At 32.7% G+C, this 18,071-nt stretch overlaps 2 protein-coding genes across 3 annotated transcripts; both read left to right on the forward strand.

Moving 5' to 3' along the window:
* Nucleotides 1-948: 948 nt before the first annotated feature.
* Nucleotides 949-11,451, forward strand: LOC124920942 (probable acyl-activating enzyme 16, chloroplastic). Of its 2 annotated transcripts, XM_047461533.1 has the most exons (18): nucleotides 949-1,280; nucleotides 1,465-1,659; nucleotides 1,767-1,881; nucleotides 2,873-2,960; nucleotides 3,619-3,830; nucleotides 4,725-4,843; nucleotides 5,460-5,609; nucleotides 5,855-5,922; nucleotides 6,457-6,562; nucleotides 6,853-7,011; nucleotides 7,894-7,947; nucleotides 8,017-8,097; nucleotides 9,531-9,668; nucleotides 9,981-10,140; nucleotides 10,636-10,715; nucleotides 10,796-10,941; nucleotides 11,022-11,079; nucleotides 11,170-11,451. In XM_047461533.1, the coding sequence occupies exons 1-18, from the start codon at nucleotides 1,062-1,064 to the stop codon at nucleotides 11,260-11,262; spliced, it is 2,241 nt and encodes a 746-aa protein (XP_047317489.1). In that variant the 5' UTR covers nucleotides 949-1,061; the 3' UTR covers nucleotides 11,263-11,451. The 2 variants fall into 2 exon arrangements, with proteins under 2 accessions (XP_047317489.1, XP_047317488.1); XM_047461532.1 differs by lacking the exons at nucleotides 11,022-11,079; nucleotides 11,170-11,451 and having other exon boundaries at nucleotides 4,719-4,843; nucleotides 10,796-10,961.
* Nucleotides 11,452-14,068: 2,617 nt separating this feature from the next.
* On the forward strand, nucleotides 14,069-15,650 carry LOC124921238 (dnaJ homolog subfamily C member 17-like). Its single transcript, XM_047461866.1, has 3 exons — nucleotides 14,069-14,157; nucleotides 14,310-15,015; nucleotides 15,350-15,650. Exons 2-3 carry the CDS (start codon nucleotides 14,344-14,346, stop codon nucleotides 15,587-15,589), a joined length of 912 nt encoding a protein of 303 aa, XP_047317822.1. The 5' UTR covers nucleotides 14,069-14,157; nucleotides 14,310-14,343; the 3' UTR covers nucleotides 15,590-15,650.
* The last annotated feature ends 2,421 nt before the right edge of the window (nucleotides 15,651-18,071 follow it).

Genomic DNA, 18,071 nt, shown 5'->3' on the forward strand with positions numbered 1-18,071 from the left:
TATCGAAACATGTCATTCCATATTTGATCCTCATCTTTCCATACTCTTGTGAATATCCTAGCCTTCCTCTCCATCCACACATGATACACTAAGGTTCCATAAAAGCATATGAAGATATTGGACTTGAAGGAATTACCTTTAATATTTGTGAGCACTAAGCTTTTGATGTTATTCCAACCAACTGAAAAACTTTGTAAGCCGAAATTATTCGCAAATTTCCTCCAAAGTGCACTCACAATCACCAAATAAATAAATGAGGAATCGTTTATTCACAATTGACACAAAAGACACAACTCGTATTCGGTATTGTCATGAACTTGCTGATTCAATCTCTAGTCATCAACCGTCCTCTATAAACCAACCAAAACATAATCTGATGTCAATGAATGATTCTAGAGAACCACACACTATGATACCATTCTACAATCTGTCCTCTAGAACGTATACAATCCCATGCTAGTCTAGAATTGAACTAATTGTTAGTCCCAATCTTCCATTTATGCACATCAGCCCAATCATGAAAAGATATATAATTTACAGCATCAATGATTCTAACCCCATCACGAAGTCGCCTCAGAGTATCATTACATTGACCCTCTTTGACCTCACGAACACTTTGTTCTCTTCTTACTCTTATGTTTGCAACTTAATATCTTGTGAGAATGAAAACTCCCTAAAATTACGGATCATACCCAAAACATTGTGCATCTACCATCACCAAAACAAACTTGGCACATCATTCCCGCATTTTGCTTCAATTTATTTTCTGTATCTAATTTTTAGAAAAATCAGCTTAAAAAAACCAAAACATTGAATTCAACTTTAATATAATTTTTTTTCATTATAAAGAATCAAACTAGTATATATGTAGACAATTATGGATGGAAATGATATTATAGAGTTTTATATTAAAGTAGGATTTCGGTTGGTAGACATATGGGATTTGACTCCCAAACAAACAAACACGGAGAAATCAAAGTTTAGACAATAGTACGAGACCTTCTATATCAAGGCGCGCGCTCATCTCTACTCCATTTCCCCTTCGTTAAGCAGCTCTAAATATGTACGCATCAGTAGCAGTCTCAACTCTGTCAAATCCTTTGTCTTCCATTTCCGCTTCCACGGATACAACGGGAACCATCGCTCAAAGTTCACTTCATCGGCGATGCGCTTTTCAATATCTACCTACCGCCCGCAGAATTTGGAAACCGATTCCATCCTCTCGAAAACGCATCCGCAATTGCACTACTCGACATTTCAGTGTCCATGGCGAGTCCAAGGTGATTCTCCAACTTCTTGTGTTTATTATGATGTAATCGGATAATAATGCAAAAATGTTTGAATAATAAATACAATTCCAGTTTAATGCTGATGCTACTATACAAATTCACATAAGCCATTGAGGCATTGAGCTCACTCTTAATCAGAATTACTATTTATAGTCACTAAACTTTGAAATTATAGACAGAGGAAGTGCAAAACAGACGATGTTCACCTTTATTAGAGAGTGAATATCTTGCCAATGATGCATATATATCAGCTCCTGATCAATGGAAGACAGTTCCAGATATCTGGAGGTCTTCAGCTGAAAAATTTGGTGATCGGGTAGCACTAGTAGATTCATATCATCATCCACCTTCCACTATGACTTATAAACAGGTTTTCTTTTTCATCGTCTCTTTGTTTTGTTAATTTCCAAGATTATAGTATTATGGTTGCTTTAGAACTCCTTTATGACATATTGATGTATGCATTCCTTTTTGCAGCTTGAGCAGGGAATTTTGGACTTCTCAGAAGGTCTCAGGGTTGCTGGAGTAAAACCAGGGGAAAAGTTGGCCCTTTTTGCAGATAATTCCTGTCGGTGGCTTGTTGCAGATCAAGGTGCGTGAAACTGCACAATGTAGAATTCCTCGTCTGATTCTCTTGCGTGTATGCCTAGTTGCGTATACTTTACTTTCGCAACTAGTTTGATAAATAAAAGGTGTTCTAAGTTTCTGGTATTGAAGAACCAAATTTAGTCCATTTTTACTAATCGACTCTCAGTTGAGAGAATTCGCGTTCTTCATGGACCAAAATAAATTTCTGAGCAACAAAAATATTCTCAATGCCAGTTGCACATCATATTCTGAACTCCAGGACGATAATTTTAGCTAGGATACAAGAAATAATCTTAAAGCTCTCTATGTTTCATGTTTATTATTAGCTATTTCAACCAAATGATGTTGTCAAATAAAAATTTTAAATTAGACGTCTGATTGAAGATAAGTAACAACAGCCTAATTAAAGTGGTTGGAACAGGACATCTTTAAAACATGGTTTAAAATACATTTCTCCTTACAAATAGATTTAATGCTATTATCTCATATTATATATAATATTCTTATGAAATGTAACATAACATACTTGCTCTATATTGACATAAACGTTAATATTATGATAGCTATACAGAATAACATTTACCACCATACAAAGTTCATTTATATTTTGTATGAATCTTTTATTCTGTCTTCAATATGCTTTTGTAAATTCAAACAATCTTTCTTATCATGGATGTAGTGATTTATCATTGGAGCTTCCTAAACCTTTCTTACTGGCTACACCTTTTTGTTATATAAAACTAAAAGTTGTAAATACTTGAATTTTATTTTTTAATAAAGCTCGGGGAACATGTTACCTTACTTTTTGCTAATTGTTACATATCATCTCCCCTAGTTTGATTTGTAGAATCAGGCTTGCATCCCATTAGCTGTAGGTAATAGGTATTATGACCACTGGAGCAGTTAACTACTCTTTTAAATAATTTTTATATATGTTCTCTCCTAGTTTTGAAATGATGTTTCTGAAAACTAGGAATACATCCTATTGGTTGCAGGTATTATGACCACTGGAGCAATTAATGTAGTAAGGGGGTCAAGGTCATCTGTTAATGAACTATTACAAATATTCAACCACTCTGAAAGGTTTGTGTGATTTCCCTTCATAGACTCTTTTCCTGCATGTGATAAATAGCTTCATTTGGGAACTCTTTACCTACAAAATTCTCTACAAATTACTCCTTTTAATTCAACATGAAACACTTTTTTTTTCTCCTAAAAATAAACAATGCTGGTATAAAATGGATCACAAAAATCTTAAGATTCAAGCGGTGAAAAAAAAGAAGAAGAATGGGTCTTCTGGCTTCCTAAGGGATCACTGAAACAAATGATCTCAAGGGATCCAGAAAAATCAAAATAACACAAAGAGGAAAAACTAAAAACAAATCATCCATGTTCCATCACTTCACACTTTGAGTTCGAGAGATGGGTGTGATGACCAAAAATTGATTAGTCTTTTTCATACTTTGAGTTCATCACTTCACACATAATTAAGGTATCAATTAGTGCCAGGTCCACTCTAAGGGAATTTATCAACCACAAAATTGTTGCAATAGTGGCATGCAACTCTTAGACTAATATTATATATATACTATATATATAATAGTTTCTATTTTAATTATTTTACCTATCCTCCACCACCTCCCCTCCCTCATAAAATAAAGAGAAAAGGAGATCATAACAAATTAAGGCATATTAATTTTCTCCTCAAGTTATTGACATTTCTTCCTTGTGATAATTACAGTATTGCACTTGTTGTAGACAGTCCTGAATTGTTCAATCAGATTGCTGAGACCTTTTATTCAGGGGCAACTATGAGATTTGTTGTTCTACTTTGGGGTGAGAAAACAAGCCTAACTAAGAAAGTGCCAGAAGGGTTGTCGGTTTACCTTTACAATGAAATCATTGAGTTGGGACATGAAAGCCGTAGGCTTTTGCTTGATTCTCATGATGCAAGTAAGTCATCCACAATTATTTTGTAACCGTGACACTTAATCTATTACTATTCATGTATTTCTTTTTTTGATTAGCAATATCTCTTTTTTCTCACAAGAAACCTATTGCTATCTTTATTGGGTGAATAGTAAATCTAAATGAACTATAACCCAGCCAAGACAGAAGCTACTTCTTCATTTACCTGATCTAAACATCACTCCTATTACTTCTTTGTGCACCTCAACTCATCATTTCTTCTGTGTCTCTTTTATTTTCAACAAGAAAGTAGAATAACTTTGATAATATGTTCTTCATGTTTTAGTCCTGGAAAGATCTTTTAAGAGTACCATTAAATGCTTTCATTTTCTGATACCTTCCAGTCCTGGGAATTTACTCTTCAATTTTTGGTTAGCATCTTTTAAGATATACTCTTGTTTTAATATTTAATTAGAACTTATTATGATATGTAGTATAAATTCATAGATTATTTTTTATTTTATAAATACAAACATCACAAAATAACTTCAAAAACCATATAATAATTTGTTATCCATTTAACAAAACAACCTAGGTATGTTGAAGTCTCTTGTTGCAGTTTTTATTCTCCTTCACTGCTCAATGAGAAAAACTCGGGGTTTGGATGCATTCAAACTTGTTACACTGCCTGTGTTACCAACCTCATGCTCTGCTCCATTATTATATGTGGTATCACAATTTCTCTAAAAAACAACTTTTCATCATATTATCTTTATCGTAAGTCAACGGCCCAAAAAGTCCAATTTTGCTTCTATTTTTTTTATTACATGACATTTGAAAGTCTCTCTTTCTCTTTATCTCAAATATTTGGGAGACATGTTTGCAAGTCATAGAGACATGCTTCTATTCGGAAGATTCTACTAATTGCTTTAGTTTCAGGGCAGCGATACACTTATGAAGCCATAAACTCTGATGATGTTGCTACTCTTGTGTATACAAGTGGAACCACTGGAAATCCTAAAGGGGTGATGCTTACACATAAAAATCTGTTGCACCAGGTTAAGTGTATCTGGGGTGCAGTTATAATATTCTAATGTTAGTTTCTTAACTTTCTCTTTCTGGGGGTTGGACTTCTTACATATAGTTGAGTCTAGCATATTGCCCATTCGGTTTGTAGTTTTCACAGAATACAACACTATCTAGTCAAGCTGATACCTGCATCCCATATTTTGTTTCTGAATAATGTTTGTGTTTATGTTTCATTATTCTTATGGGAAGGTACAATGAATCCGTATTTCAATAAAAGAATGAAGCACACTTACAAAAGCAACACAACAACAAAAGATGTGCAACAATAGAGGAATTAAGGCCCTTTACACTGTACTAACAAAAAACAAAATGACGATGGAACCACATCACACTAATGTTAATGGAGTTGTGGATAGAATATAAGAACACTTTGCTTGTATTTCTTGTATCTTTCTTGAAATTGTTGTTTGGTTGTTTTATGCATTCAATACACCACAATTTTTTGCACTTTATGAAATAAAATGTACTGAAATTTAATTATTTTATCTTGATGAAATTGAATAAAGAGAAATATCATATTGTTTTTCATTTGTTCATTTGAAGCAATTCGTTTTTGTCTAATGTTCTGCTTTAATATCTATGTAGGTAAATAATCTATGGGACATCGTACCCGCTGTACCTGGGGACAGATTCCTAAGCATGTTACCTCCGTGGCATGCATATGAACGAGCTTGCGAGTATTTTATATTTACATGTGGAATTGAGCAAGTATATACTACAGTGAAACATCTAAAGGTTATTCATTTTGACTGTTAAAGTTGCTTTCCAGTTCTACTAAATTGAAATGGAGATTGATCTTTTAGCACCATGCGATCTAATAGAATGTGAGATTCAATTTTCCTTTTTTGGTAGCATTTTATCTTTTGCTTCATTTTGTGCTCATCTTTATTGTCATTAGGAAGGAAACAATTAAATGATCCGTTAGATTAAACATCACATTACCTTTTCACCCCCTTATTTTCCATGGTTATCTTTTATAGGATGATCTGCGGAAGTATCAGCCAAACTATATAATTTCTGTTCCTTTGGTATATGAAACACTTTATAGGTAAATCTTGCTCCTGTCAATTATCTTTCCTAAATAGTAGTAATATGATGGTGTAAGTATACAAATTTTATCAATTATGCTGCAATTCTTGAACAAACTTCATATAGTTTCATAAATTGCTTGACGTAACATGTTTCCTTCTTGTAGTACACAATTCATATTAGTTGATATATTTTGTACTAATGTTTGGTTGATATAAGCTCACAATGAAAGAGTTGGTGGTTGAGATTTGTTCATTGTGTCCTGAAACTCCTACTATATGGTGACAACCTACGTTAGTTTATACCTAGGGGAACCAAAGACATGCTTGAACAAATTTGGGTAATTTATTTTAATTTTTTTCAAATGGGACAAATTGTCTTTTTGTTTATTATGGCCAATTTGGAAACAATTTGGTTTCTCAATCTGAAAGGTACAATTGTCTAATATAATGGTTAAAATATCATGTATTGAAACATGCATCATTAAAATTACCAGACTTATCATTCCATTAGGACTTTAATTATGTTCTTTTGTCTCTTTAAAATGTTGCAGTGGTATTCAGAAGCAGATTTCTTCAAGCCCCCCTGTTCGAAAGTTTGTGGCATATTTACTTATTAGTGTCAGTCTGGCATACATGGACTTTAAGAGAGTATATGAGGTTGACACACAAGATCCTTTCTCTCTCACCCCTCCTCTCCTCAAAATTTTGAAGATATGTTTTTGTTTCTTTTCAATTTCTTGTTCCTATGATCAACAATAGCTTTCATCCGAGGATGCACTTGCAGTTTTGCATCTGGGTATCAGACTTTTATTCAACTGCACGTGTATAACCTTAATGATTGCTGGATTTGAACATAATCTGTTATGATAACATCCTAGACTTTCCTTTTGGAGTCAAGTCTTTTGATTTCTTGATCTGTAAGGTTTTCATTAAATTTTTTACTGCAGGGGAAATATTTGACAAAGAGCCAAAAGCAACATCCATTTCTTATTGCAGCAGTTGACTGGTTATGGGCAAGAGTAGTTGCTGCCATATTGTTTCCATTGCATATATTGGCAACAAAGCTTGTCTATAAAAAAATTCATACCGCTATAGGGATTTCTAAGGTCAGATTTCACTTTCTAGTTTAGCTTGCATGATTATTAGTATTGCTACAATCTCCTTTTCCCAATTTCATTTGTCTTGTCATTGGTATAGTGGTAGGAAAGAAAGAACTAAATATCTCTACTAGGATACCAGATTTCCTTGTGAAGATTAAAGGTTATGAAATAACCTGTTCAATTATCAATAATGGAAGACCTACACAACAATGAAGTTGAAACGGAGGATCATTTGTATAGGCGATTGGACGTGGGTGGGCTAGAGGTTGACTCTAGCATATACACACCATTGGACTCAAGACTTCTAGGAATAATATTATTGTCACGAACTCATGAAAAACACAATACCTAGGGAATAAATAAACATCATAATTAATGGGATAAATGTAACTAGTCGATAATAATAGATTAACGAACAAATTTGACAGATACAAAACAAATAAGAGGAGGCATGAAAGGTGTTGACTTGGTGCTATCTACACTGAGGAGACCGAGGTTGTGGTTCCATTAGATGATATTTTAAATTGTGTAAATCATGCAAACTCATTCGAAGTCATGGTTATGATCTTTTATTGTGTAATTAGAAATTTTCCATACTTGTTATCATACAGACACTTTGACCAGTAACTCCTATAACAATTTTCTCTTGCTCTAAATCGTGTTTTCGAAACTTGGTCTAGTTGTTGAAAATTTTATTCCCATATATAGGAGGTAAAGCATTCAATTAAAAAAATCAATTTTGATAGATACTTGATGCTTTTTCTTTTGGTTCTTATCATAATTTTAGAATCTCATTACCCCTATCAGTCATCAGACAATTTGCAAACTTTACAGTATGCAATGATATCCTTAAATAATGAAAATAGAAATCGTTACGTCATTTTACAGGCTGGAATAAGTGGAGGTGGTAGCTTACCTACACATGTTGACAGATTCTATGAGGTTGGTTAATGTGTAGTTTTAGTTGAAAATTGATTTTAAGAGTTATTTATTAATCGGCTAGATTCACAGGCTATTGGTATAAAACTACAAAATGGGTATGGTTTGACAGAATCATCTCCTGTTGTAGCTGCTCGTCGTCCTGCAAATAATGTAAGAAAAAAAAATCAGTCTTTACAGTAAAAACCTAGATATTGTGAATTAAGGTGCTAAATGTTATTGTATCTTTTGAACAACCATATGGAACTGACATGGAACTATGATCGATATTGTTGAGTTGGGTTGGTGTTCTTTTTCTTCTTTAAATAACTGCTTTTCCATCATCTAAATGATATTAACTTTTACAGATTTGATAAAAAAATCTCTGAGCTTGGAGTTGGAAAAGAAATATAAGATTAGACAGAAAAAAAATATAAATTGTATTGCATATATTAAGTATGTGTATATATAATAAGCTAAGATCCCTTTCTTTTCATCTTCTTTACGAACTTGCACAATAAATGTAACACTCCTCAAGTTGGAGCTTAGGTATTAAGCACCCAAGTTATGATAAGGTGCTCTAATCTTATTCCCATACAAAAGTTAGTGAAAATATCATCATATTGTTCATCTGTCTTCAGTCTTCACATAACATAATGGAATAGGACCTGCTAAAATTCTCTTGCTCACAAACATTTCCATTTTCAATATCTTTTTCTTGCTCATAAAATACAAGATTAATTCTTACTATTAATTATTATTTCCGCTTGATTAATATATAAAAACTCCGTAGGCTGAGCCTTATTAATACAAATCCCTCTTAAAAATCATTGTATTCACATCATTTTGTATGTTGCTAAAGCAATAGCATGATACTTGCGGGTTCTATATTAGATCTGTATACTATTGGTTTCCTTGTTCTTTCACAATATCAAGTTCCCTCTTTCAAATGCACAATAACCAAATGTTGCATCTTGTCAGTTGAGAGCTTTCCCTATCAGCGAGACAAACTACACTTACTACAAATGTAAAGTTATATCTAGATATGTTTAGATAATTAAATCTTCTATTTTTACATGGGATGCTCAAACATTCCAAGAAAGGGAAGTTAGAAGCCAAGAGAAATTTTGACGAGAAGTCCCCTTTATATTACAGGTTCATATAATTCCAATTCTAGTAGATAAACTATAATTCTAAACAAAATATAATATATATAATATTATTAAATTGTCCACCCTGTGTCCTCATGTGATTGGCCCTTCGGAACCCTAATATTTGTTCTGTACCACTTTGTTATCCACAGAGTCAGTCATTTTTTTTAATTGAGGGTTTTAAGACACAATAGTTCAACAAAAGGTATTTTTTCTGCTTTCATATCTGTACTGCCCATATATTCTAAAACTTATCAGGTAACAAATTCATTCAAGTACAAAATTGTATCATCAAGTGAAAATATTTGGGGATTGTCATGCTAAGTTTTCTAATAGAAAAAGTATGTGATTTATTTTTTCTTTCAAATTCACCACAGATCTTCATCATCTTCTCATTTCCAAACATAAAGATAGTATGATAAGATTTATGACAAATCTTGTAATTAACCTATGAAGGTTCTTGGCTCAATTGGACCCCCTCTTCAACAAACAGAGATAAAAGTGGTAGATTCTAACACAGGTGATGATCTTCCTCATGGCTTAAAAGGTATCGTAAAAGTCAAGGGGCCACAAGTAATGAAGGGTTACTATAAGGTATGTCAAATTGAGACAATATGGATATAATTGAAGGCTTTATGATTTGAGTCAAAAGAAAATTTAACAATTATACTTTACTTTATCGTTTTTTGTTTAGATTATGGCTTTGTTATTTAATCAAGCATTTTCAGCTATTGGAATTTATCTAGTGTTGAGGAATTATAATATAACATAATATTCTATTAAAGAAATTAGAAGGAAATCATGTTGTAATCTTCAACATTATTATCTAAGGCAATTCTTTCACTTGCAATTTGTATTAATGTATGTTTTTCTTATTTTTGATAATCATTGTCTTCTTACAACTAGAATGAAATGGCTACCAAGAAAGTCTTAGGTACAGATGGATGGTTGGATACTGGTGATATTGGATGGATTTCTCCTTCGCATTCAATAGGGCGCAGTCGCAATTGTGGAGGTTTGATAGTTCTTGAAGGACGTGAAAAGGATACTATTGTTCTTTCCACAGGTAATCCAAATATTTTCATATTGATGGGACTCGTTTAATTTCTTGTTTTGCACATAATGCTTGTTGTTTAATCGTTATTGAAGATAAATACCATATAATAGCATTTTGTATGATCATTCACAATAATATATCAACAACACATAAATTTTGCTTTTGTATCTCGATCCAAAAAATAAATTGTCATTAAATTTCTGTATTAATTACTAACTAAATTTAGTTTCCAAACATAATGGATGAATCTCATCTAGATACATTTCTTGATGCAAATATTTCATATCTGTGTGTTTCCAGAACTTTAGCATAAATGTATAGTATCTAAGTAAGTTAGGGACAGATACTATGCTATACATACGAGTTTAAGAGTAAACATCATAGGTATGAAAAAGTTCCAAGGCATATGTTTACGGGCTTATCACAACTAATTTTATATTTTAATATAAGCTTTGTATAAACTTTATTTGGGAGGTCTATATGATGTATTTGGTTAACACATAGGTGAGAATGTTGAGCCTTCAGAAATAGAAGAATCAGCAATTAGGAGTGTTTTAATCCAGCAGATTGTGGTTATTGGACAGGTAAAACATCTTTTTTAATTGAAAAGTTTCCCGTTTAATTAAAATCCCTGTTTTAATTGATATTGTCGGGCTATGAGCAGGATCAAAGGCGTCTTGGAGCTATTATAGTTCCGAACAAAGAAGAGATTTTAGTGGCAGTGAAGAAGGAATCTGGTGTGGAGTCCAATGCCTCTGAACTCAGTAAAGAGAAGATTAATAATCTCTTGTATAACGAACTAAGGAACTGGTAATATATACATGCATATAAATTCTTTATTGTTGGTAGATAATAGAATATTCTCTAACTGCAATAAGGTTTTATAACAGGACATCAAACTGCTCCTTTAAAATCGGACCATTCATAGTTGTCGACGATCCTTTTACGGTGAAGAGACCATACAACAACTATGCAAAATATATAATTTTTGTATTACTTATTAAAAGTGGTTTATTTTTACATTTTTTTTGCCTGCAGATTGAGAATGGGTTATTGACACCAACTATGAAGGTACGCAGGGATCGAGTGATAGCCTTATACGGGGAGCAAATAAACAATATGTACAAATGAAATTGGCCCCCATCATCATCATACAACCCTCAATTGCAAGATTGCTGTGTACTAAAGCTGCAATTAATAAATATTTTCTCAGAAAAAATAAGGTGTAATAAATATTTCAGTGGTAAAGAGGCCAACTGAAATATTGCTTGTCCTATTTTGTGTTTGTGAGTGTGTTCTAATTTAAAAAAACATATTTATGATTTAAGTTTTATAATAAATGGGTGATAACTCAATCTAATAGGTGGGTGTTAATTTACGGAATACCTTAATATTTTATTCCTACCTTATTTCGTTATTAAAAATTCATAGATTTACTGTACATTGATTTTGGTACAATATTGATATATATAGTTCATTTTATAGTGTTCCAAAATATACTCGAGAGTTTTGATTTCGAAGTTATTCTTACTCTTTTTGTGTACTTATTTTAAATATTATTATTTTTGTATTTGAGATCAATTTGATAAATATTATACCACCTTACCTTAGATCTATTATAAAGAAAAATTATAGTGAAATAAAATTAGTTTTATATTTTGTAAAATAAAATATTTTAAGATTTCAAATATTGAATAATATTATAATATAATTATATTTTGATTTGATTTAAAAAAAATTATATTTTATAATTGAATTAACAATATGTTTGAAAAAGGGAATAAATATGTTAAATTTAGAAGATGAGATAAATATCTTGAAAATTAATTTATTAATGACGTTTTAATTTTACTTAAACATTTATTTATGAAATGAAAATTATAGTATAATTATTTATAATTTAATTAGTTAATATTTATTTATTATATATATTTTTAACTTATAAATATTATTTTAATAAATATTAAAATTTTAAAATTTTCATTTATTGAATCATTAATTTCGATATTTTGTCCTCAACCAAAGCGGGAGGCTGGTATTTTCGCCAATTATATGGTATAAAGTATAAACTCTCAAAATCAGATTTTGATGTGGGAAATTGGATGAAATGGCCCCATGACAGGGGAAATTCCAAAAAAGGACCTCGCCAAAAGGGCTCTTTTGACATGTGAAATGTCAGAAATACCTCTCGACGTCAGATTTTACGCTCATTGACGAGAATTGTCATTCACGTTATTTCATCTAAATCGCGTGAGTTGATTAACGCGTTTTAGATGAAACACGTGAATGACAATTCTCGTTTTTCAATTAACGAGAATTTCATTCACGTTTTTCATCTAAAACGCGTTGATCAACTCACGCGATTTAGATGAAATAGCATGAATGACAATTCTCGTCCTTCGTCGTATATATAATTTTCTTGCCCTAATTTAAAACAAAATCCCCCGATTCTCCCTCCCACCCCGACTTTCAAAACCACGTCTTCACAACTGCAGACTTTCCATTCCGACTTCGTTCAACATCATCGTTCAACATCATTGTTCAACATCATCGTTCCTCAACATCATTGGGATTCCTCCAACATCATCGTTCCTCAACATCATCAGGTCAGTTTAGGGTTTAAGGTTTAGGTTAGGTTTTGATGTATATTATACCGTTTATATTCATGGATATTGGTGTATTTAGGTTTAGGGTTTGGTTTTGATGTATATTATGCCGTTTATAATGGATATTGATGTATTTAGGTTTAGGGTTAGGTTTCGATGTATATTCTGCTATTTATATTGATGGATATTGATGTATTTAAGTTTATGGTTAGCTTTTGATGTATATTATGCCGTTTATAATGGATGAATATTGATGTCCATTATAAACGGCATAATATATATAAAAAACTAACCATAAACCTAAATACATCAATATCCATCAATATAAATGCCAGAATATACATCGAAACCTAACCCTAAACCTAAATACATCAATATCCATTATAAACGGCATAATATACATCAAAACCAAACTCTAAACCTAAATACACCAATATCTATGAATATAAACGGTATAATATACATCAAAACCTTAAGCCCTAAACTGACCTGATGATGTTGAAGAACGATGATGTTGGAGGGATCCCGATGATGTTGAGGAACGATGATGTTGAACGAAGTCGGAATGGAAAGTCTGCAATTGTGAATACGCGGTTTTGGAAGTCGGGGTGGAAGGGAGAATCGGGGGGGTTTTGTTTTAAATTAGGGTAAGAAAGTTATATATACGACAAAGGACGAGAATTGTCATTCACACTATTTCATCTAAATTGCGTGAGTTGATCAACGCGTTTTAGATGAAAAACGTGAATGAGAATTCTCGTTAATTGAAAAACGAGAATTGTCATTCACGCGTTTCATCTAAAACACGTTAATCAACTCACGCGATTTAGATGAAATAGCGTGAATGACAATTCTCGTCAATGAGCGTAAAATCTGGCGTCCGAAGGATATTTTTGACATTTCCAGGACAAAAAGGCCCTTTTTGCCGACCGACGTCCTTTCTTGGAATTTCCCCTGTTATGGGGCATTTCATCGAATTTCCTTTGATGTTATTACAGAATATTAATAGAGAAAATTACAATTAGGAAGAGGAAAGCGGAAAACAAAAGCCCTCTTTTCTTGTCGTCTCTGCTCAAGAGGAAGAGGAAGAGGAGGAGGAAGAGGAAGAGGAAGAGGAAGAGGAAGAGGAAGAGGAAGAGGAAGAGGAAGAGGAAGAGGAAGAGGAAGAGGAAGAGGAAGAGGAAGAGGAAGAGGAAGAGGAAGAGGAAGAGGAAGAGGAAGAGGAAGAGGAAGAGGAAGAGGAAGAGGAAGAGGAAGAGGAAGAGGAAGAGGAAGAGGAAGAGGAAGAGGAAGAGGAAGAGGAAGAGGAAGAGGAAGAGGAAGAGGAAGAGGAAGAGGAAGAGGAAGTCGCAATATTGATCTCTCTTCTTTTAGTCTATAGAGGCTGGATAACACCGGCTTAGTTTCATTCTAAATTCCAGTAAGTCTCTTCATAATTTCTACTTTGATTAGATTTGGTAATTGAATGCTACGATGAATTAAGAATTGATTTAGAAAAAGAAGAAGAAGAAGAAGAATTGATTTGAATTTGGAATCAACCTGATAATACTTTCTGGATGGGTATCACTGCAGGGGTTAATTAATTAATTAGAAGCTGAAAGAAACTATGGGTGATGAATTAGATCATTACAGTATTCTTGGATTGTCATCTGGAGAAGAAGGGGCAAAATATTCTGATATAGAAATTAAAAAAGCCTATAGGAAGAAAGCTTTGGAGTTGCATCCTGACAAAAGACAAGATGATAAACAGGCTCATGCTGATATTCAGCAACTTAATGCATCTTATGCTATTTTGAAAGATGAAAAAGCTAGAAAATTGTTTGATGATCTCCTCAGAGTTAAACAAAAGAAGATTCTCCGTCAGTCACAGTCACAGTCACAGTCACATCGTGATATTGTACGTGATCCCAAGCGACAGAAAATGATGTCGGATCTTGAAGAAAGAGAACAAGCTGCTTTTGCAAATGACCATGTGGCTAAGGCACGTGAAGAAGAAGAGATAATTGCTAGGAAACTTAAAGAAGAGATTGCTAGAATTCGAGCAATGCATACCAAAGCTGTTCCATCAACAACATCCAACATGAAAGGACAGGAAAAGGTGGGAGGGATGAAGAACAAAGAGAAGATGCTAAAGGTATCTTGGAAGAAATTTGGGGAGGATTATACTGCTCAAAGACTAAGGGAGTTGTTTGAGAAATTTGGTAAAGTTGAAGCTGTGATTAAGAGCTCCAAAAAAAGAGGTTCTGCACTTGTTGTGATGGTCTCTAAGGAGTCAGCTGTAAGCTTTCTTGTACTCATGTCCATTTCATCTTTCTTTCTTTATAAAAGGTCAACTCTTCAATAAAAATTAAAACAAAGAACGCAAGGAGCGTTCAAATTACAATGAGGGCGCCATTTCATCTTATAATACTTTGGCCTTGTTTGATGAATGGTGATTTGGATTAATCTAAATAACCCCTTATCTAGTCACAAATCACTTTATAATTCAAATCATCAACTAAAATACCCTTAATTTAGTCATTTAACCCAATTGATCAACTTTTCTATCAAACAAGTTTTTATGCTATTAGTTTAACAGGAACTATGTATGCTCAGGATGATTTGTTTTGCAGTTTGCTGCCACTGGAAGTGTCAGTGGTTCTCTTTCAAATCCTCTTCTAGTTCAACCTCTTCATCCAGTTGCAGCTTCTACTTTCCAAGTTCCACAAGAAAAATTTGAAAGAGAGGAGGCAAACTCCAGTAGTTTTGTTGGTGCTGGATATCAAGCATTTGAAGATTCAATTTTGAAGAAACTTGAAAAGGTACTATCTGTTCAGCATTACCAAGGTTCGGTGTGTCCTAGTTTTTCATGAAATATTTTAGAATGATTTTCTGCATATTGTATATAAATTAACATAACTGCAAGTCTTTGATTGCTTAAACATGCCCCACTAATCTTAGAGTTATTCAACGTTTTTACTAATCTTGATATTTGGGAAAATGGGTTTATTTGGCTGCTTGGAATCTCAAATGTCTTACTAAAATGGTGCTAATATGTTTTAAGATTGTTTCATACCAATTCTTTATTATCAGTTGTATTATTAGTACTTTAACTTGAACCTAAGTCCTTGTTTGATGTGGGTTATTTTATTTGAGATTCATTTCAAATAACTCACTACCTATAATCAACTACCTTCTTATCAATCTCATCATTCAACTCATCAACCAAAATACCCATAATGTCCCTTTACCCTATTAACCTCAAATAACATGATTTTTCAATAACCTACATCAAACAATGTTATCTGAAAATAACCACTTGGTTATTTAAAACCCTAGATCAAATAAGGCCTAATAATTTTTATTTAGGTTCATCATATTGAATTATTGATTATTGTTTGGAGGTCAAAGATTGAAGATCTCCTCTGTCATTATTAACTTTAAATTGGTCTTTAGTTTTTAATATCTTGAGCCAGAAATTAAATAGACATTTTATACATATCATTGAGTGGGTTGTTTTCCCATTCCACAAATATAGTTCATTATATCGTATTGTGTTCAAAGCGGTTGAGATAAATTCAAGTTGCAGAATTATTTGTGGAGGATGTATTCTTTGATTAGGCTTTTTAAATCTAATAATTACCCCAATATTAAAATACCTATTTGTGCAGCCATTGTTGATTAGTTTGATTTTTTTTTATATAGAATTTGAATTATATCAAATGTACTTGACATTGAATTATTGGTTCCTTCTAAACAATTGAAATCTTGGAGTCTTTGGGAGTAAATATATAAATTGGCAGTCATTCATTTACTTGGGTGTAGTATTTTCTGATGAAAGGCAATGACATCATCTAATGTATTTTAACTTACAAATAATAACCTTTCAACATTGAAGTCTTTCTCATGCACATGCTGTAATTGTTGTTTTCAACCTTGACAGTTCTCCTGAATATTTTCTTGGCTCATTATTGACTCTGTTTTCACGAGAACAAATGTCAATAATGAGCAAAGAAATTAAGTTAAACGACCTTTATACTTCTTATACCTAATCAATTACAGTGGATTAGGTAACCTCTGAATTCGAAATTAGGTTAAACAACCTTTTTACTCTTTCTTACCTTTAATTATGGCCAAATATATAATGTATAATAAATAGAGTTAAAAATAAATGGAGGGTGTTATGGTATTTTGATTGATTATTTGAATGGACATTTTATATATTGAATATCTCATATGGGAGCATAAAAACAGAAAAATCAAATTTAAGCTTGGTTAACATGTTTCATATATTTGAAAACCCCATTTTGTCCCTTCTTCCTTCTCAATGGACTGCAAATACTTTTGATAGTTTATTTGTGGCTCTCGGTTTACATCTTCTGTAAGACAGCTTCCACAATTTCAGATTTCTTGAGTAAATTTATAGAGTTGAGTTGGTCTGCATTGCAAGTTGATGCAAAAATGCAGTCAGCCGAATTCATATTTTATTGGTTTGTATAATAGCTTATCGTCTTTGTTTTTGGCATGATCATGCGATACAGATCTCTAAACCCTTAAAACGAGATTGAAACACCACTTATGCCAAATGTCTCGCCCATTTGTGGATCCACATGGGATCACATTTGAAAACGGGTGTATATAAACTTAGTGAGTCTATACGGAGCCTAGTATTTTTGTCACAATCTCGTTAGAAAAATCATAATGGTGAAAGTTTAAATTGAAAGTGGTTTCTTTTCGTTAGGATCTGGATCATAATTTGTGACCAAGATTCAGAAACAAAACAGGTTTCAATCTTTCAGTTGGGAATATTTTTTTAAAACATTCTTAGGAAACTAGCACTGTCCTCATAATCATGGCCCTCCATTTCAGTTTATGGCATTCTTATTGGAATAGAGACCTTTGGTTTTGTTCTTCTAGTCATCATCTTGGAGATTTCTTATACATTTTCTGCCTTCCACTCTAACCATGATCCTTTCTTCTTGTTTGTGTTTAACAGGCTGCACAGAAGCAACATCTATAGAAGTCAATAAAGAAGAATGCATCATTGCAGCTGGATCGCTAAAGTTTGGATTAATAGCTTAGAACTGATTGTTGATCCAATTTGTGTAATATTTACAAGTATATTCATATTTACAGAAGAAAAAAAAGCTCCTCAAACATAACTATAAAAAAGAACAGCTCCTCAAACATAACTATCAGATCACCAACAGAGTCAGTCAAATGACCAATTTACACCTTGTCGTCATAGGTTTATCATTAGGAATGAATCTTGTAGTGCACCTACAATAATTGAAAGTTACCTCAGTCAAGGTCGTCATAAGTATAGCATTATGAATGAATCGTGTAGTGCACCTA

Source organism: Impatiens glandulifera, chromosome 1 (genome assembly GCF_907164915.1).
Source record: "Impatiens glandulifera chromosome 1, dImpGla2.1, whole genome shotgun sequence".
NCBI lineage: Eukaryota > Viridiplantae > Streptophyta > Magnoliopsida > Ericales > Balsaminaceae > Impatiens > Impatiens glandulifera.